A 21,415-nucleotide genomic window follows, 5' to 3' on the forward strand; every position below is an offset into this window, starting at 1 on the left:
GAGAGTGGAACATGCATAACATTGTATAATGCAGTCATGCATGCACATGTGAACCAGACTGGAATGATTTCAAGTAAATGTGTGCATGTATCTTTCAATGCTTGGTGTGAGATAGGTGAAGAGTGGGGGAGAAAGAGAGGGATGAGTGAGTGATATGATTGGTTGATGACTGGGAGTGTGGGCGGAGTGAATGCAGTTTGAGACTGAGAGCCAAGCAACAAGTGACGCCTTACACAGGTTGCACACTTGTCAGCTTCCCTCAAGTTTTGATGGGAAATGTAGGCGTCCTGGTTTTACAGCTTGGCTCTCCATTACAGCTGCAAGACCAGGATGCCTACATTTCCCACCAAAACTTGAGGGAAGCTGACAAGTGTCCAACCTGTGTCATGCGTCACTTGTAGCTTGGCTCTGAGAGTAGAAAAAAAGAACATTCAGTCAAAGAGAAAGCAGGCAAGCTGTGTACAGCCTGAGTAACTTTAAGCACGTCTGTGAGAAATATTGAGTTAAAGAAAGAGGCTGTGTGTGAAGCCTTAGATCTGTGTAAATGAGTTTAAATGAAGTAACTTCAAGAACTGAGAACTACTTTTATGAAACCGATAAGCTTCTTGACAAAATAAGAGTTTATTTTGTTTTGTTATATCCCAGAGTGGCTGTCATTACTATATCCCATTCCTATCCTCAGGGCCACATAGAACCACGAAAGAGCCTGATGCTTAGGCACGTTACCAAAGGGAAAATTTAAATAAAATATTTCGGAATATAATATTCCTGGTGGCAACAATCTACCCAGAGGGTGTAAAGGAAATATTAAAGGCAAAATCTACCCTAGAGAAGAAAGGGGTCATAACACAGACCCTGGACAGACTGTACTCCAATCCAATTTTCAATCAAGCAGGCAAATGACCCTCAAACCTCTAACAAACGAGGGTGCAACCTGTGTGTGTGTGTGGAAAGAAGTTCCAGTGAAAATAGTCAATAAATGCTTCCTTCTCACCTCCTCTCCCTCCACCCTGAAGATGGGGGTGTAATCTAAGTAGCCTAAGGTTGCCGTGGGGAAGCCTGCACACATTTCAATGTGATTTTGTGTGACTCCTCAACATTCAAGAAATGTTGGAAAAGGTGTTTTCAGGATTGACCCAAAGTTAGAAGACACTTTATGGAGCAATCCGTATTAAAAGTGTGTCAAAAACAGCTGTTCCATCATAATTCAAGAGAGGCTCGGTTATTTTATAACAGGGAAGGGGAGGATAAAAAGCTATAAGCACCAAAAAGATTTCTCAACACTCTGAAAAATCTGGTCTGTAAATAGTTTTAAAGTGATGCATTGAGTTAAAGAACATTTAAACAAATACTAAACGAAGCAGCAAACACCTCCACTTTCAGATAATGCCATTTTCCTGTGATGTAAGGGGAAACTACTGTTACATACAAGCATGTATAATCTACCCCCCCCCCCCAAATACAGATCTGGGTAGGGATGGCAGATTTTCCACCGTGGGGAGGACTTTTTCACACCAAATGCTACCACAGTTGCTTCCCACTCCTGCAGGGTTCCAAATGCTTGTTTTTAAAAGCACCTGAGTCCCTTTGACATGACCTCGTTTTCCTCGCAGCCCAGCCCCAGTAATGGAGATGACAGGAGAGAAATGTTCCAGCTCACTTATGCATGTGATTGGGGCAAACTTACATTTAAAGAGATCTGTCTGCTGTCATCACAGTTACTCTAACCCTGAGAAATCTGAGCGCTTGTCGATCAGTTCTCCATGGGCAAGACTCTCAAATCATTTCTTTTGATGATGTTTAAATTTCAAGCTGGTCTCAGTGTGAAAACTTTAGATGGGCTGGGATACCTAAAACATGGCCCCGTTGAATATGAATGCTCTTCATCAAGGGTGGATGTCTGGGAAAGAGACGCCCAAGTGGCAATTTCCTGCATTCTCAGTTTGTCATTATCAAGAATATGGTATGCACTCATAGACGGTTTCTATTTGAGGTCTCTGTCCTGTCCTCTGTAAGAAGACAGTGAATGTTCGCCCTCTCCTTATGTGCTGGTATCAGAGATCAAAAGTGGTGAAACTGCACAGCCTAAAGTGAGAGTCGTCTCAATGAGCTACTTGTGAATTTTAGCTACTGGTAGGATTTTCTCTTAAGGTGGGTGATGAAAACATCTGCCCGTCAAAGCTGCCTGCTGCAAAATAGTCATATTCAGCAATACCAGCTTAGTCTATCAGCGGCATCTTCTGACAGCCATCCCCCTCCCTGTGTTCCTGTTGCACTTCCTGTCACAAACAGGACCTCAGGAAACAATGCTTCTGAACATGTGCAAAATGCCTTTGGGCTATGATTGCAGCTAGTCCAACTGGCTGTTTATTTAAGGTCTCTCAAAAGCTTACGCTGCAATAAATATAGTTAGCCTTTAATGCACCGCTTGATTTCTGTTTCACTATAAGAAAAGGAATGTTTCAAGGTATAATAGAGTACAATCTTTGCAACAGGATCAACCATGTTATCCATGAGTTGTTTCATCTCTCTTCCCTTCTTCTTGGACCTGTGGAAACAATAAGTGCACGGAGAATGCCTTTTGGCTATGTCAGTGGTCAGTCAAGGACACCAATTTCTGGAGGGAAGGGGGCCAAGGATTTCAGTTGCTTCTGCTGCTGAGCATGTTGTATCGTGCGCACATTCAACAGTAGTGAGCTGCAATAGCTGTACAATCTGACAAGTGGCTGTTTTTGTTACTGTAACATTCCTTCAAGTCAATATAGGAATATGTTCCGGGAGGAGGGGCATGAGTTGCAATTTATGTAAAACTTGGGACTATTTGAAGAACTTCAGGACGTACCTACTGAAGAAAGGTTGACAGATGGGCAATTTGCCTAAAGCGACCATCTGAGTTTAAATCTTCCCTCGCTGATGAACTTGAAGACCTCTCCGCTCAAATTTTTGGCCACTACACCAGGAAGATGCATCTCTTTCACCTGTCTTCTGAATGAAACTTACGGGAACATTAGTTCGCTCGATTTGTAGAAGCGTTTCTCCTAGATTGACTGTTTGGTTGACATAATTTTTACCAACAATCCTATTGAAATGACCGCAAGGGAAAAGGAACCACAGCTTCGAAACCTTGTTGTGGCGTTGGCTATCTACTCGTATGCTAAACATGACAAAGCGTGCATTTCGGCAGATCATGAGAGGGCAAGAAGGGATGAGCAGGCTCTGGGCTCTCGTGTGGCGGTTTCTTATATGCCCAGGGTAATGCCAATTGCCACTTTGCGGCCAGGAAGGAATATTCCTCCAGGCCAGATCAGCCAGAGATCCTGGAGGCTTTTTGCCTTCCTCTGGGCATAAGGCAGGGGACATAGCTGTGAATTTCCTGCATTGGGCAGGGGGCTGGACTAGATGACTCTTTAGGTCCCTTCCACCTCTTATGTTTCTAAGTGGCGTTTGAAAAAGCCGTAACGAGACTGGCAGAAACTTAACAACTGTTACACAGTTACATAACGGGGGTGGTGGCGGTAGTCCCTTTCCTGCAGCTCTCTGGATGCTGCGTTTTACATATAATCAATGCAGCATACCGCCTTCTTCCACCCCGCACCGCACACCGTGCCTTGGGTTAGAAACGAGGGCGGGGGGGGGGGGGAGGAATGCACGCCGAGAGGAGATCTGCACACCGAAGTATACACCCCGCAGACAGACGCTGTTGCATCTACATGCCAGGCCGCTCCTGCAAGGGCATTCAGACAAGCTTGATGCCTCACTTCAGAGTTCAATTTAGGCCAAAAAGCCACCACAGGAAAGAGTGGCAGCAGGTGCCTCAATTGCCACCCCCACCTCCCCAGCCAGGCAGCCGAGCAGCATCCCAGCCGCTTACCTTCAAGCGAGCAGCATCTGCAGAGGCTGCACAGCCACGCAATGTGGCGGCGGCGGCGGCAGCCCTCCGTGCCCTGCCCGAGCGCCGCCGGCGCGCCTCTTCGTTCCGCTGCAACCCGCAAGGTCCTTCGGCGCCGAGCGCCCGGCGAGAACTTGCGCGAAGCGCGCCCCCTGCAGGCGTTTCCCTAGCCGTAGACAGCGAGGGAGGAGAGGCGCCGAGGCTGCCGCCCGGGTGCTAATTGGCTGAAAACCCGCCTCGAAGTCGCACTTTCCGCCTTTCTCCTTCGCGGCGTTTCTGAACAGCCAGCTGTTGGCGGGCGCTCTGGCTCCTGCCGAAAGTTTATTAATGTTAAAAAGGCTTGTCCCTTTTGCCAAAAGGTACGAAAATTAAAATACTTGCTTCCCCTTCCCTGGTTGGGTCGTTAGGCGTCATAAACGTCAGGCTTGAACCTAAGGTTGCCAGGTTGGGAAATTTCTGGAGATTTGGGGGTGCAACCCGAGGAAAGCAGAGTATAATGCCTTGGAATTCATCCTCCAAAGCAGCCCTTTTCTCCAGAGTAACTGCTCTCTCGTGGTCCGGCTATCAGTTGAAATCCTGGGAGAGCTCCAGGACCCATCTGGAGCTTGGCAACCCTAGCTGAAAGCCTGTATTCAGAATGGGCTGGAGTTCAGCAGGAGAGACGTCTGCCCAAAGGCCTCTGCTTCATTTAACCCTCGAGTCTCTTTTCTGGACCGGCGTTCAGATATTGAAAAATGTAATGATTACAAAGAAAGTATCTTTGGAACATGTAGGATGTGTCTTTCCTTACCTAGTGAGTAATCTCATGCAACTGGGCTAAAGGGTAATCTTGCCAAGGCAGTAAGACACAACTGTCACACTGTTCAAAGACTTTTTAGACCTCTTTCCAAAAATATTGTTGTGAGCATACCTCCAAGCTAAAAGCACACAAATACTAAGGCAGTCTTGCTGTAGCGTCACAACAATTCTTCCTCCTGAGATATCCTGCGGGTCAGCTAGGTCTCAGGTAGACGAGAAGGGTCAGTGAGCAAAGTAAATCCTCTTGCTTTGGTTATTATTAAGATTAAAACTTGGATTAGCTTCTTCCCAGAAGTTTAACAAAAATATGGCTCCAACTTTTCAGGTGTTTGTATAAATCGTCACTCAAGCTTGTTGGGTGCCATACATTCTGGGAAATGCGTCATTTTGCATCATTCTGAAGGGGGGGGGTCTGTATTAACCTTTTTGATCTTTTATTCTGTAAACAATTAGTGTTAAGGTATGTAAGATGCTTGGATGTAACTGGTCTTAACACAGATCAGCTAAAGAGAGGCAATGTGTGTCTGGGTTCTGTTTGCAAACAATAAAAACCCATTTCTCTTTATAGATCACTGCTTCAGTGTCTTCTTTGTGAGGTTATTGGCTGAAGGGTGTGTGGGGGGGGGGTGAATTGGCACGCAGAGTACTCCAAAATAAATCCCCTTTCACACAGTCTTGCATTACACATTTCACTGGAAAGTAGCAGTCCGCTTACAACTGCCTTTCTTCAGTGTCTCAACACACAAACACTGGAAGTGGGATGGACTGGGAAACCTGAAAAAGAATCTTTACTGCTTGTGCCTTCGGCGAATTTTTGCACTCAGCTTCCATCCTTGCTAATACAAACTTCATAAATAACAATGGAACATATTAAATAATTATGCAATGAAATCTTTCCATGCTCCAAAGCTTGCCTGCTTCTTGTTTGGTTGCCTGTTATCTAATTACATAGAATGAACTGAAAGACCTTCAGTAAACAAACACCACTAAATTTCTCTGGCTGTGATTTGAACAGAATGGGGCAGCACCTTAATGTCTTGCAGCAGCAGGGCAAGTTACAGGGCAGCTTCTGCTCCACTGCTCAAAAAACATGTTAAAACGTTGCTAGAGTCCCCTGGCCCTTCTGGGCCTAAGATCCATTAAGATGCAAACCATGACATTAGAGGTGCGTAAGCAGAAGTGGAACCAGGCTTATGGTCTAAACAGTGGGAAGGCCAGGATCAGGCGTAGCAGCCCCAAACACAAAAACCATAAACAGGAACTACAAACTGAACACCAGAATGTGTACCATAGTGAGGAGCAAGCCAAAGCTTGAGAGCCTGGGAGAAATCCTTTCTACCAAGTGGTCCCAGCGTTACTGTCCTACTGCCCGTCAGCATGTTTGCAAAGAGAAGCATGAAGTGGGTGCCCTTGCTCTTTACACATGCACACGAGCAACAGGTCTTTCCAAAAGACAGCGCACACACGCTCCAGAAGGGCCCCATGACCCAGCAGTGGGGGCCACTGGCCCAGATGCTGGAGAACAAAGAAGAGCTGCTGCCGTCTCTGTGCCCTGCCAGCATCCACTGGAACCTTTGGGGTGGTCTTCTTAGAGCTCAGATGAAACGCAAGTTCTACAATAGCATTCAAGAAGGAATTAACCACACAGCAGCATCCTCACACAGGTTCTTAGGTCAGAACTCAGTTACCAAAACCTGTTAAGATCAAAGCTGCTTGGTAATAGCAGGCAACACCAAGGACTCTGGCAGGACATAGCCCACTTGCACATCACAATGCCAGTTTGACCACTGCAGGCACATTGTTTCTTTACTACAAGGATCTGGAAAGGCAGTAGAAGCTGCAGTTCAGGAATCTCCAACATGGTACCAAATGGTTTTAGAAAGTAGACACGAGCCAGGAGGGGATCCTGATCGGCAGGGATTTAAATTAGCTACTGGATATGATTGACTCTGCAAATTAAACTGTTTTGGTGACAGCTGCCACCCATGTTGGTATTATTCTTTTATTTTCCCCCGTTTTTATTCCTGCACTTGGGCTTCCTGTGAGTGCGGCTGATCCAATTCTAGTCATTTTGTGGTTGAAATTCTGAGTGGTGGGATACAAAGGTGCCCACAGGCTTAAGAAGGCTAGGAACCCGTTCTGGCTGGTTCTCACCTTTGGCCGAGGCTCATGCTTTTCTCCTTCACTCTCAATCCCCACGATCATCGATGCCAAGTAAATGTATTTTACATGTTCAACACGGCACACTTTCTTGCTAATCCTTTCAACAAGACTGTATGGGGCACTTTAACCATATAGAGCTGCTGCTGAGATAACCAGGGATAGCAGCAAGTCACTGAGTGAATGCAGCAAAAGTGAGATCTGGATTGGGAACCTCCAAGCTTGCACACCAGGAGTCTGGAACTAAAGTCTGCTCTTACCTTGCGTTGTAAAAGGGCAAGACGCTCATTTTCTTGTGCAAGATGGTAGAAGAGAGAAGGGTACAGTAGGCAGGGGTGTGAGTGCGGTGATGGGAGGAGAAACTAAGCCTTCCACATACCCAGCCATTTCTGCCATTTGGAAAGAGCGCAGTTTTGACCAGTAAGTAAGTACATTTCTGCTCAAATTACAACCGAGAGATTTTAAATTAAACCAAACTTAGATCCAGGTTCAAAGACTCACTGGGTGACCTTTGGCCAGTCTCCCTTTCACTATATTGCTGAAGGACAGAATGCTACCCTCAGCTCCTTGGAAACAGCGAAATAAAAATAAAAATTATACTGCCCACTGTGAGATGAAGAAAGGCTGACACATGTAATTGTGCTTGGGTAAATACTTTCAGCACAAGTTAAGTAACTGATGTGGAAGGCTTTCCTCTTTCCTCCTTTTTCTACTGTTATACTTGAAAAATAGCAAAATGAATTAATGGGGCTACAGAAACGAATTACATCTGCAGAAAATTCAGGACAACCATCACAGCACACCGCGTAGATACTTTTAAACATAAAAACCGAAATTAATTCCTCCCATTCTTCCTGGCATTATCATCTTCATAAGGCATAATAGATTTCTAATTATACTTTGGAGTAAAAGGCAAGCTTCGAGAACATTTCAGAGTAGGAAAAAGGGTACACTGCAGGGAACAAAAGCCCCTGGATTAAATATAAGCAGGGCAGTAGCACAATTCAAAAGATGCTTAAATAATTGTTTATTAAACCTCACAGAAGAGATGTTTTTGTCAATGTAAACATCTCTTCACGCTTAAGCAACAGGCGTAATCTGCACAGGGAGAACCACAGAAAGCCTGTGGGGTTTTATATCATCTGAAGAGACAATCCAGAATGAGTGGCTGGAACAAATCCCTCCAAGAGTGAATGTTTTTCTTCAAGCATCACATCAGATGTGATTCTAAAGTCACACATATGTTAGGGTCATTTAACTTGAACACAGCCCAAACCCATTAATTGTATGCAGAAATAATTTGTGGTTCTCTCCATCAAGTATTTCTTAACATACTCTGCTCTCAGCACAAGCTCCTGCATCTGCATCATGGGGGTAGTACTGACACACCTGGCAGAGCTGTTGGAAGAACTGCAAGATAATAGATGTGAAGTGCTTTGGAGCATGCGCTATATTTTGGTTACCTTCATCTTTGCAGAATATATTTCTTGTGGTGCAAAATGAAGATGACGCAGTGATCAGGTACATTGTTCTAGTCCAGCCAAAATTTGCAATACAGATACACTGGTTGCTTCAGATTATAAGGTAAGGTATTGGTATGATTGGTCTTTTAAGAAGCAGTTGCTTTTCTCATGACTATTGATAAGCGAACGTCACAGCACTCTCTGCCTTTTACAGGAACGACAGAAATAAAGGTAGATTCCCCAACAAGCCACCGTGATGGGAAAGCTGTTTTTAGCATATTCTGTCCTCATCCCATTGTTTTGCTGTTCTCAGTAAGATCCTATGATGAATCAATACAAAAAACTAGAAGTGGCTGGTATGGCTGGTATGGCTGGTTAGACCATCAGGATGGGAGTGGAAAGAATCAGGGTCAAAACCTGATCTTTCAGGTCTTTTCCAGCAAAGTCTACAGCATAGGGTTGCTGTGAAGATAAAATAGGGGGGAGAACCACCATCTATGCTGCCTGAAGAGTAGAATGAAAATGTAATAAAATCAATAACTGCACACTGCCTGAATTCAGCATGTGCAACTCACAATTAACAATGCAACCTCTGCAAATTTTTATATACTCACACAGATGTTGCATGAAGCATATCTTAAAAGAGACATTTCCTTCCCAGGAGAACAAGAAACAATGCATGCTTCTTCTAAGATGGAGCCCACAACTTTGGTGGGAGGGACAAGAACTCGTATTTAAAATAATGTTAACTGCCAAAAAAGTAACCAAAGAAACATTTTTGGATCCAACAATGAGGCCACCGTTTCAAAGTACACATACAATTGCATCGAACCTTACTGTACATCTTAATGCTTTCCTTTGCCAAACCAGATTTTATTACAGACTGCAAACAGCTCCATCTTGTGGTGAAAAGGTTATACTAAACAAAATTGTTTCATGTATTGTCTAAGGCTTTCACGGATGGAGAACGATGGTTGTTGTAGGTTTTCCGGGCTGTATTGCCGTGGTCTTGGCATTGTAGTTCCTGACGTTTCGCCAGCAGCTGTGGCTGGCATCTTCAGAGGTGTAGCACCAAAAGACAGAAATCTCTCAGTGTCAGTGACACTGTGACACTGAGAGATCTCTGTCTTTTGGTGCTACACCTCTGAAGATGCCAGCCACGGCTGCTGGTGAAATGTCAGGAACTACAATGCCAAGACCACGGCAATACAGCCCGGAAAACCCACAACAACCAAAATTGTTTCAATTTATTTCATGAACATTTTAAGGGTATTTTTGTAGGTAAATTAAAAAGCAAATTGTTTACTTTTGAAGGGTGTACAAAACATGTCACTGAAGGAAAATAACTACAAAAGAGGCCATGTAAGCTGGCAAAACTAAAATAGTAAATATTTCAAGGGCTGCACAAAGAGACTAATGATTCTTCATTTTCAGTGATGCTAGTATAATATGTAGCTATGATAAGCCGTTATCTTTAATCCTTACATGCTTCGCATTTGAGGGTGATTAACAGAACACAGGTAGGTCTCATTTTTAAAGAAGATTCAGAGGCTTAAGTCGAAGCTGCATAATCATGGTTCCTGCTCTCTCTCTCTCATTGAATGTTGGCCTTGGGGTTTCTGTAGATCCGGGAAAGAGCTTTAAAGAGGCTGCTCACAAGCTGTTCCTATTGGTCTTGACACATCTGCTGCCAGTTTTCCAGACCCCTCCATGTGCAGCTGCCCCCCAAGACCTTTACTAGGGTTAGCTCCTACTGCTTTTGTTCTTTTCCTACTTGGCAGAAACACCATTTTGCCACCAGTAACTTCATTGCCACCAACTGATTAGTAGGTAATTGTGCTTTGTGACTGATCCACAGGTTGAGTATTAGAGAAAACACCATATATATATATATATATATAAACAATTTAATCCTCAGATTCAGCGCTTTTTCCAAGTAAATTTTCTGCGGGCTCCCTCTTGTCCGGGCTTCTTTCGTTCTCTCACCCGAGGATCAACTGTCAGGAGACCAGCTGCAGGGGACAGAAGGTATGCAGTTCAGATATAGCACTTCGGTATGTTACTCAGAATGACAGATAAACTGCAGGCACAAGTAAGGAAATTTTTCAAGGTGAACGCCATTGAAGACTGAGGAAACAAGGGACCAGAAGAATGTTAATATTTCACGTTTTCAGTATAAGATCTGGGAGGTTCCCTAGCTGGACTCCGTTTTAAGAAATTCATTAGCCTGTAAACTAACTGGAGCCAAAGATTCTTGACACAGTCAATTTGTTCATATACCGAAATACTTAGTATGTGTCTCATCTCTATGGGATATCTATGATCTATGGGATAATCTTCTGGAGTTTAGTAGTTCGCTAAAGGAATCTGTCCTTGCCCACAAAAGTACAAACAGGAGGCTTGCATACATATCGTCCTTGTATTTTTAGAAACAAGGTATAGCTTACAGCTCCCTACTACCAGATTAGTGCTGCCAGAGCATCTTTCTTCTAACTTGCACAATGTATCACACACATCAATAATTTCCTAAAATGTCTACAATTTGAAAATCCCCCCCCCCCGTAATCTGATACATTTATTGCAAATATACTGAATAGCATTGCTTCAGGAATGCAAGCGATAACTACCATCAGATTCCCTTTCCCTTTTCACATTCATACCAACCTTGCCTCATGCACTCCACTTCATCTTCTGTAACAAAACTACATAATGCTCTTGCAGTAGCTAAGCGGATTGCACCAGCTTGTGCTGATCTCCCGCTCTCAGAGACAGAGCAGACCATGTCGTGTTTTCCCAACCGATCGAGGAACTGAAATGGGAACATCAGCTGCTCCCTGAAAAACATTATTTATATGTAAATAAAAATACATTAATACTACTATTGACTCTCTCATGTATTCCAGCTGAAATAAGAGCAATGCAAGAATAAACCACAGATTGGGCCCTACCTAAAATTTCTACATGTGCAAGGGGGATTTTTACTAAATCCACAACCCCATTACAGGCCTCCATGCTACTCCTAGGGGTACCCTATCCCTTAGGGGTAGCATTGGGGGGAGGGCATTTGAGGCTGCAGAAGGAGGCAGAGAAATTGCACATCTGTTGACAAAAGGACATTTTAGGTGGGATCCAAGTCTACAGATGTTTGTCCATGGAACACATTCAGATCCCAACAACTATTATAAAATTAATAGCTATGAGGAAATAAATCTTTCTGAAAAGACCTCTTATTCCCGAGGAACAAAATTACCCATATTTTTTCTTATCAAGTACAAGATGTATCAGAGTAAAATTAAAAACCAGTCTCTAGAAAGTGTGAGCAAATATTCAGAAATGCTTTGCAGTGTGGGCTGAGGGTAGCTTAGGCGCCATTTGGAGTGGAGAAGGGCTGTGGACTGAGAAAAACGTTTACTGAGATAAAGCACTCATGCCAATGCTACGCACTTAAAAAAATCTAAATGGATCAATCTAGAGATAAACAGACATGCTACCAGGCACAGCGGCCTCTTTAAATGTTTGTAACAGTGACAATAAGAGAGACTGCATTAGTAAAAATATAAGAAACATGAATGTCATATGTAGATTGCTAAAGCATTTTCTAACACAAACTAATGTCCAAGGAAAGAAAAGACCAAAGTGATTCCCCAGAAAACATAAGCAGGCCACAGAACATGCCTCCACAAATTGTTATCAGCAACCCAGACACCAGCCTTGTACTGTGCTCCAATCCCATCCTGTTTTTGCAACTTTAGACAAGCAGGAAAGCCAGGAGTTTATCATGATGCTGGTAGGCTGCCATAGACAGCTGGTGGCTCATAGACTGTGCTGATCTCCCTCACAAGGAGACACAAGGAACTGAGGTTCCTTTCAGGTTAAACTAGGTGTCCCCACAGTCAATTCCGAACAGCCCTCTATAGTGGCTAGAGTGTCAGATTAGGTTCTGGGTGACTCAGGTTCAATTCCCCACTCTGCCATGGAAACTTCTTGGGTTACCTTGGGTCTGTTAAACACTCTCAGTATACCTACATCAAAGGGTTGTTGTGACAGGGAAAATAGAAGAACAATGTAAGCTGCTTTGGGTTCCCATTGGTGAAGAAAGGCAGAGCATAAATGAAGTAAAATTAAAAAAAAAAATTAGCATGAATTTTACCTGAGAATATGCTGGGAAAAGACCTCCACAAGGGTCACTCAGGAAAGGAAATTGCACTTTCTAAGCAACTCAATATAGTAATGGTTGTTGTGGATTGTGACACTGAGAGATCTCTGTCTTTTGGTGCTACACCTCTGAAGATGCCAGCCACAGCTGCTGGCGAAACGTCAGGAACTACAATGCCAAGACCATGGCTATACAGCCCGGAAAACCCACAACAAAACAGAGTTGCGCTTACCGTAACTACTGTTCATTGACGTCTTCTGTGCACACACACATGGGACTGCGCCTACGCAGGCCTGCCGACCGGATTTTTCTTTTCTAGCTAACGTCCACTAGGGGGCGCACGTCTGATCCAATGCACATGTGCGGCCGTTTCCCGCCCGAGCGACATTGGGCGACGTTGCCCCCTTCCCCTCAGTTTCTCCTTTGCCGCCGAATGCCTTCACATTATCTGGAAGAACACAGCAGGGTAGGAGGGAGGGTTGTGTGTCTGCACAGAAGACGTCAATGAACAGTAGTTACGGTAAGCGCAACTCTGTTTTCACTGTCCGTCTTCTGTGCAGCCCCACATGGGAGACTCACAAGCCACTTACCCAGGAGGCGGGCACGTGTTCTCACTGAAAAAGAGACTGAAGCACTGCTTGACCGACAGCAGCCTCTTTCCTTTCCCACACATCTAGTGCATAATGCTTAGCAAACGTGTCAGAAGACGACGACGTTGCAGCCCTGCAGATGTCCTGCAAGGGCCCGCCCCTAAGGAAGGCCGCAGAGGCAGCTTGCGTTCTGGTGGAATGAGCTTTTACTTCCAAAGGGCAAGGTAACTTAGCGTGCGAGTAGCAGGCCCTAACAGTCTGAGTAACCCAGCAAGAAATTGATTGAGCTGAAGCAGCTTTTCCCTTCCTGGGCCCATAATAGCACACAAACAGTTGTTTGGCACACCTAAACTGTGAAGTACGTTGAAGGTAAAATAAAATGGCCCTTCTCACATCCAAGGAATGTAAGGCCCTTTCAGAGTTATCGGAAGGGTCAGGAAAAAAAAAAGGCAGGACAATGTCTTGCGAGGTATGAAATTGAGTGGAGACTTTGGGTCTAAAGCGAAGGTCAGGTCTCAGAACTACTTTATTTTGATGGACCTTCAAAAAGGGCGGATCCCACCTTAGGGCCGCCAACTCGCTAACTCTGCGGGCAGATGTAATGGCGATCAAGAAAGCAACTTTCCAGAACAACCATTTTAATTCACAAGTAGCCAGTGGTTCGAAGGGCGATTTCATAAGCCCCGCCAACACTACTTGCAGTGACCACGATAGCCCTGCGAAGAACGATATTGGAAACGACCCTTGGTGAACGGCCTGGTTGGGAGAATACCTTAGGAGCGGGCCATGAGCCGGTCTTTACGTTTTTGCGACAGGTATTCATCCGTCTTGGATGACACGAAACAAAGTGGAGAATTTGCCTTTCGAAGGTCTATCTCTGTTCTCATCCACTTCTGGACCACCCGAGGTGGAGCGTCGGGCAGGTCACCATCATCATCAGTGGAGTGGTACAACGGAGGTAACAGGCGCGGTGATGGAGTCGAGGGCTTCTCCCAGAGCACCTCATCCGTTTGGACCGAAGCCGACTACCTGTGCTTTGATTTCTTTTTTGCCTTCTTCTCGCCCTTGGCGGCTGAAGTCTGATCGGCGCCTTGGTTCCGGTCCATCGGAACCGGCGATGTCAAGGTGGGCAACGGATCCGATGCCTTCGGCTCCGACCGGGCACTCGTCTTCAGAACGAGGCTAGTGCGCACCGATTCTGTAAGCTTCGGAGCCGACGACATCGACTCCGATATCGGATCCGACGGCTTGGGAACCGATCCAGCCGGAATGTTCGGATCCGATGAAGTCCTCGGCACCTTCGGCGCCGGTGTGGCAGGCGGTTCCGACCTCGTCGGAGACCTGGAACGGTGCCACTTCCGAGTTGGATCCGACATCGGGGCCAAATGTTTGCGACCCGACGTGGAGCTCGCAGCTTCCTTCGGATCCGAGGTCGGAGATGGGGCTTGTCGGGGCCGATCTGGCGAGCGAGAACGTGAGGTGGAAGCGGCGCTCCGGACAGATCCCATCATCGAGGGGGTTTCAGCCGTACCACTAGCCAGTGGTGGCCCCCCCGGGGTATCAGGGGCTCCCGAAGCCCGCATAGCCCTTCTCCACAGTAGGGCATTCAATCTGTTTGCCCTCTCAGCTCTGGCCTTCGGGGTGAACCGTTGGCAATGCTCACATTTTTCGACAATGTATCCTTCACCCAAGCACTCGAGGCAAACGGAGTGACCATCCGTCCTCGTCATCTTCGTCGAACAACGCTTAAACAACGACTTCTCCGACATCCTTGGACAGAAGGTAGAAGACAGAACGATCTCTCTCACAAAAAAGTTTCCTCTCACAGTGGACAGCTAGATCTTTACCGGTCGGCAGCAAAGAAGAAACTGAGGGGAAGGGGGCGACGTCGCCCAATGTCGCTCGGGCGGGAAACGGCCGCGCATGCGCATTGGATCGGACGTGCACCCCCTAGTGGATGTTAGCTAGAAAAGAAAAATCCGGTCGGCAGGCCTGCGCAGGCGCAGTCCCATGTGGGGCTGCACAGAAGACGGACAGTGAACCATCGTTTCCTGCCGTGAAAGCCTTCGACAATATATCAATATAGTAAACTGGAGACCTGTGATTAGCAAGTATGTGACCTTTTAAACTTTCCTCAGTATAGGCCTGTAAGTGTGTTATCAATACTGTAGGGTTACATTTCTATTGCAGTATCAATATAATTGTGTATTTATACATTTGTGCTTATTTGCTCTGCCATGCTATAGAAATGTAATGACGGGGACAACGAATATGCCACCTGCTCTATTCAAGCGCACTACATATACAGAAGTGCTCATACTGAAAAGGAGAAGTTCCAGGGGACGGAAGCTCACAAAGCATTACATGCCGGTAAGTTGCAGAAAGAGGGATTCATTCAGCAGAACTATGTTATGCAAATCTCACTGCTGTGAAGCTGGAGAGACTGGTGGTGAGGACATAACGTATGAGACTGTGGAGTAAACAAGCTGGAGACTGAAAACTAGTGAGAAGGAAGCAGTGACAACGCAGGGGGGATTTTGAGTCTACTGACTGGCAAGAGGCTCAGATCCAACTGCTATCTGTGACTGCTCCTAGCATGTTCAACAGTATCCTCCACATTTTTATGACCTTTGTGTGAACAATGAACAGTTTTGCTAATGTCAGTGATGAATGGTGATGCATACACATCACTGTAGCTCTACAGCATCACAAAATTGGGAACAAGACCAAAAAAATAACTATAGTGTCCGTGTTATCAGTAAGCTTACAATTTTTTGTTTTTAAAGTCTAGAAACAGATGAAAAACAAACTTTTATACACTTACCTGTCCTGCAACACAGGGAAGAAAAGGATATAATGATCTCCGTTTACAGTAATTTTTCCACTTCCACCATCATAAATTGTAACAGTTGCTCGGGCTGTCTTTCTTTGTCCTTGAAAACGCACACACACAGATTGTATATTCATTTTTCTTTGCATTTCAGATATTATATATAGCAAACTAGTGATGGGAAAAATACTAGCAAAGATGGATATTCTCAAAAGATTTACACCAAGATTGTCATATAACATCCTTTCCAGGAGAAGTGGGGCCAAGGTTGCAGTTACTTTTCTAAGCATATTTCTTGCTTGAGGACTAGAAAAGGACAAAAATGAGCAATCTCATCATGGAACCAGATGTTGACCCCAAGGCTAAAGTGGTCCCAGGCTGGGGAAGTATCAAATTGTCAGCCTTCTAACAAGTCTCTTGCCTTTTAGCACATCTGATTCAGCTCTTGGGGAAAGGGTGGTAATAATGAATGTGTTCTCACAGCCAACAGACGGGGGCAGTTACTAGTTTTAAGTATGGGACAGTGACCAGTAAGTGCACAAATCTGCAGCTGCTAGAAAACTCAATGGTATGAGCCGAGAGCCTTGCCTACTCATACCAAGGCAGAGATACTCATATCTTTCTACAATCACAAAAATCTCTCACCCTTCTCACAAGTAGTTGTATAAAAAACAGCCGTGAATGGGTTTTACTAGTCAAAAAGCAAGAAGTGTAAAAGTGGCTCAGCCTCTTTGGAAAAAATGCTATATAATGAACAACATTTTACACAGCTGCCATTGCTATGAAACTTCCCTTTTTTCCCCCACCAGAGGGAAGCATACTCTGAGAATTCAAAATGGCAGCCAGCATCTTAAACAGAGATAAACTGAATTTCCATCAAACAGATTTCCTCAGAGATGCATGATACGCAGAATTTTGCATCATGAGTGATCCAAAAAATTGTTGAACTGGAGCCATTTCACATAGTGTTTGCATGCCTTGTTCCGTTTTCAAACTGTAAGATTCAGTATGAAGAAGAAGTGAACTTTGGGACCAGCTTAGTAGTGAGAGTTTAGAAACTATTGTTAATTATGAGGATACACATTAGCACATACTTTGTAAAAAGTAATATATGCTCACAAAAAGCCATGTATAGCAGCCACTCCAGGAAGGAGTTTTCTGCTCATACAGGGAATCCTTCCTTGAATGGAAAAGCATTTTTGGAAGCAATTTGTATCTATGTACTTTAAAACTGTATCTTTTTTTGTCTATGTCATAAAATGTGTAGATTACTAAAATCTTTAATCTTTAAATGACACATGTTTTCTAGCAAATATCTTCATGCGTTTTAATCTGGTATGAAAACAAAGCTTCTAAATGTTGCGAAGGTAATGCATGATTACTCTTAATATAAACAGCACCAAAACCGATGTTCTTAAATCTTAGCCAAGAAGAATAAATCCTTTTATGACTCTGAGAATCTATTCTATTAAAAATTGGGTTGCTTAATAGTTTACAATCCAAGCAAGGGTTTCTGATCATTACCAACTATAATTAAGAAGCTAGGTGTAGCAGTTAACCCCAAAGTTCTGCCTGTCTCCAGGGCTCTGATCCAATCCTGGGGATTCTGCCTCAAGCAAACCCCAGAGACTGATCAGCCAATCAGAGCCCCTGAAGCTCCACTGGACTGGAGGGGGATGAGTCACTTCAGCTTAAAAAGGGGAGCGTTAATATATTTTCCTTCAGATAGGGAGACTGTGGCATAAACTGAGTCAGACTTTTCTTCTGGGTTAAATTAGGATTTGGGGTGCCAGGACAGGGTAGAATTCTTGTTTTTAACAAAGTAAACAAGCATCACCAAAATCTCACTGTTTTATACTGGCTCTAATGGCAGGTTTTCTAGAAGTTAATAGTGTGGCCTGGAACCTGACAACAGCGATTATTTCCCGAGGGGCTCTATCTAGAGGAAAAGGAATTATTTTTCTCCCATCAGCTTTTGTGTGTGTGTTACACACACAAAAGGAGCTGCGTGGCACAGAGTAGTAAGCTCTGCTCATGATCTGAGTTCAATCCTGGCAGAAGCCAAGTTAAGGCAGCTGGCTCAAGGTTGACTTAACCTTCCATCCTTCCGAAGTTGGTAAAATGAGTACCCAGTTTCCTGGGGTAAAGTGTAGATGACTGGGGAAGGCAATGACAAACTACCCCGTAACAAAAAGTCTGCCAAGAAAATGTCGTGATGCGACATCCCTCCATGGGTCAGTAATAACTCAGTGCTTGCCTACCTTTACCTTTACCAATTCAGGCTCAGATCGAACAAGGTAACTCCTAGTGGGGAAAACATAACCTCTGGGGAGTAAACTTGTGAGCTGGTAATATATTTGTGCCAGAGAGCCAGTCTGGTATAGTGGTTAAGTGCACGGGACTCTAATCTGGAGAACCGGGTTTGATTCCCCACTCCTCCCCCTGAAGCCAGCTGGGTGGCCTTGGGTCAGTCACAGCTTCTAGGAGCTCTCTCAGCCCCACCCACCTCACAAAGTGTTTGTTGCTGTGGGAATAATAACAACATACTTTGTAAACAGCTGAGTGGGTGTTAAGTCATCCTGAAGGGCGGTATATAAATCGAATGTTGTTATTGTTGTTGTTATTATATATATTCCACACTATAACATTGCCTGTTTCTACAACTGACTTCCTGTAAATAAATCTCTGGTTGTTCTGTTCCAACTGTGTGTCTAGTCAAAATAACTGTGGGAAAGGGATTTCTAATAACCTCACTATCAAGTACCACATTATTAGGGTCACAAATAAAAGCTCTTTACGGAACATAAAGCTACATGCTATCTAGCAAATAAAAGCTTCTGTCTCCCCTTTTTATGGATATTGTGGTGGGTTGGGTACACAGAAGGAAAGGAGAGGCCAGAGTATGTGACTAATAAGACTGCATTCAGTCTAAAGAGGCACTTTACCATTGAGCTCTTTCCACACTGTTCTGCCTTCTAATCTTTTCCGCATCGCAACAAGGTGGCACCACAATTTAAAAAACAGTGGGAGCTAAAGGTGGCAGTTACAATATGTGTGACAGACACTAACTGTCACATAACCTAAATGATCTGGCAAAGAAACAATATCCGCATTTCTGTGGGAAAGGCGGTCTGTAAAGGAAGTAAATAAAAATACTCCTGCAACTATATCCACAATATAGTAAGTCAGAACTTGCAAGAGGAAAAGTAGCCTAAGCAGGTATTTATCAACTAATTTCTAATTAAAACCTAATCAGAACTAAATCCTGATCTAGGTATGTTTACTTAGAAATCAGTTTTACTAATTTGAATGAGATTACTTCTTAATAAGTATCTCAAGGATTACAGTGCAAGAGTCCATGTGTGTCATTTTTATAGATACCTGTCACCTTTTGAAATAACTGTCAGCCCATCATAAAAAACAAGCAATGGATCCTTATGCAACAGTCAAATATCAATGTTTCTAATTCTCAACATGATCAAATCTGTGGATACTTAAACTACAAAAATTAGGGCCATGAAAAACAGTGTTTCACTTACTGTAACTGTTGTTCACCTAGGTCTTCCATGCAGGACCCCTAAAGGGACTGCGCATGTGCAGGCCTGCCGATTTTGGATTTCCAAAGCTCAAAAACGCCAGGGGGCGCTCTTGTCTCTCAGCGCACATGCGCAGCCATCTTCCCGCCGAAAACAGCCCCTTAAGAGGCGGAGCACCCCCCACATACCCTCAGTCCTCTTTTGCCGCCCTACAGCAAGATAAGTACCAAGAGAGTTAGCGGGGAAGGAGGGAGGGCATGTGTGCCTGCACAGAAGACCTAGATGAACAACAGTTACAGTAAGTGAAACACTGTTTTTCATCTACGGTCTTCCTGTGCATTCCCACATGGCAAGATTACAAAGTTTAATACCTGGGTGGTGTCACAGGTTTGTTACAGAAATATCGACTGCAGAACTGCCGTGCCCACCGCTGTCTCCTTTCTATCTAGGATATCCAGGGCGTAGTGTTTTACAAACGTCTCAGCCGAGGCCCACGTTGGCGCTCTGCAGATGTCGTGAAGAGGGACACCTTTCAGAAGAGCCGCTGACAATGCTTGGGACCTGGTAGAGTTGACGCAAAGCTTTCTAGCAGCTTACTGGCTAGCAGGTTAGATGCAGCAGAGACCACACCAAGTAAGGTGAACTATATACAGATTTATTTACAGAGATATATATACACAGTCCAATAGCCTTTACAAATCAGAGCGACAAAGTGCTTCGCCAAACTCTGATACCTATGCAGGCACACAATACACTGTATATAGAATACATTTATACAACTTACATCCAATCAGCATTTACCTTTGCACTCAGCACATCTGGCTGATGCAACCTTGCAACCTTGGACGATCATATGACTTAGCTGTCATTTAGATTAGAATGATCTGACATTGTCTGAATCATGCCAGTTATTTTCACACTCTGACAAGAGTGGGCATGCACCTCCAAAGGACACTGTAGGTTAGCAGCATTATAACACGTCAATATCGTCTGCACTACCCACCGAGATATAGTCTGGGAAGTTGCTTTCCTACCCTTCTTGTGTCCTGCAAAACACAAAAACAAGTTCGCATCTATTCTAAAGGGGTTCACTCTGTCCAAATAAAAGAGAATTGCCCTACAGATATCCGAAGAGTGCAGGGCTTTTTCTGCCTCCGGGGTATGCGTACAAAAGAAAACTGGTAAAGTTAATTCTTGTGAAAGGTGAAAACTAGATAGCACCTTTGGTAAAAATTAGACTTTAGGTCTAAGAACTACTTTTTCATTATGGATCATCAAGTAAGGGGGTTCACAGGACAATGCAGCTAATTCCCGCCCCCCCCCCCCAGCTGAAATGATTGCTACCAAAAAGGCAACCTTCATGGACAGAAAGCATAAGGGGCATGCGGCCAGGGGCTGAAAAGGTCTGGACATCAACCGTGTTAAAACCAAGGGCAATGACTACTGTGGAACAATGGCCCTCACAGGGGGAAACCCTTTTAAAAACAACTTATGCGCACAATGGGAGAAAACCGACTTCTGGTCTACAGGAGGGTGAAAAGCGAGATAGCCGCTAGGTACACCTTTACAGAACTGTTAGCCAACCCCTTCTGCTTGATTTCCCATAGAAAGTCAAGAATTTCAGGTAGAGAAGAAAGGAAAGGATCTGATCCCCCCTGCTGACACTAAACAGTAAATTTGTCCCACTTTAGCGCATAAGACTGTCTGGTGGACAGTTGTCAAGCATTCTGTAACACACGAGTCACTGCTGTGGCGAAGGAAAAACCTGTCTGATCAGCGAAGCTGTCAGTCTGAGTTTCTTGATGTTGTGGAGGACCCCCCTCCAGGACAAGAGATCCAGAACCATCGGAAGACTGTGCGACTGAGTCTGAAGTTGCAGGAGGGTATGGAACCACGGTTGACGCAGCCAAAACGGGGCTATCAAGATGACAGATGTCCTGTCCCTCTGGATTTTGCTGAGGACTCTGGCCAGAAGTGGAAACGGAGGAAATGC

General features: G+C 44.5%; 1 protein-coding gene across 1 annotated transcript in view; it reads right to left on the reverse strand.

The window, feature by feature from the left end:
* Positions 1-10,199: 10,199 nt before the first annotated feature.
* The window catches only part of MRPS9 (mitochondrial ribosomal protein S9), a 55,469-nt gene continuing 44,253 nt past the window's right edge, over positions 10,200-21,415 (reverse strand). The window contains exons 9-11 of the mRNA XM_054973842.1: positions 15,881-15,989; positions 10,975-11,144; positions 10,200-10,322 (exon numbers count right to left, since the gene is read on the reverse strand). Of these exons, the coding sequence (XP_054829817.1) occupies positions 10,231-10,322; positions 10,975-11,144; positions 15,881-15,989 (371 nt within the window). The 3' untranslated portion in view covers positions 10,200-10,230. The remainder of the gene's footprint in view (positions 10,323-10,974; positions 11,145-15,880; positions 15,990-21,415) is intronic.

The sequence above is a fragment of the Eublepharis macularius genome, chromosome 3, assembly GCF_028583425.1.
Source record: "Eublepharis macularius isolate TG4126 chromosome 3, MPM_Emac_v1.0, whole genome shotgun sequence".
Lineage (NCBI taxonomy): Eukaryota > Metazoa > Chordata > Lepidosauria > Squamata > Eublepharidae > Eublepharis > Eublepharis macularius.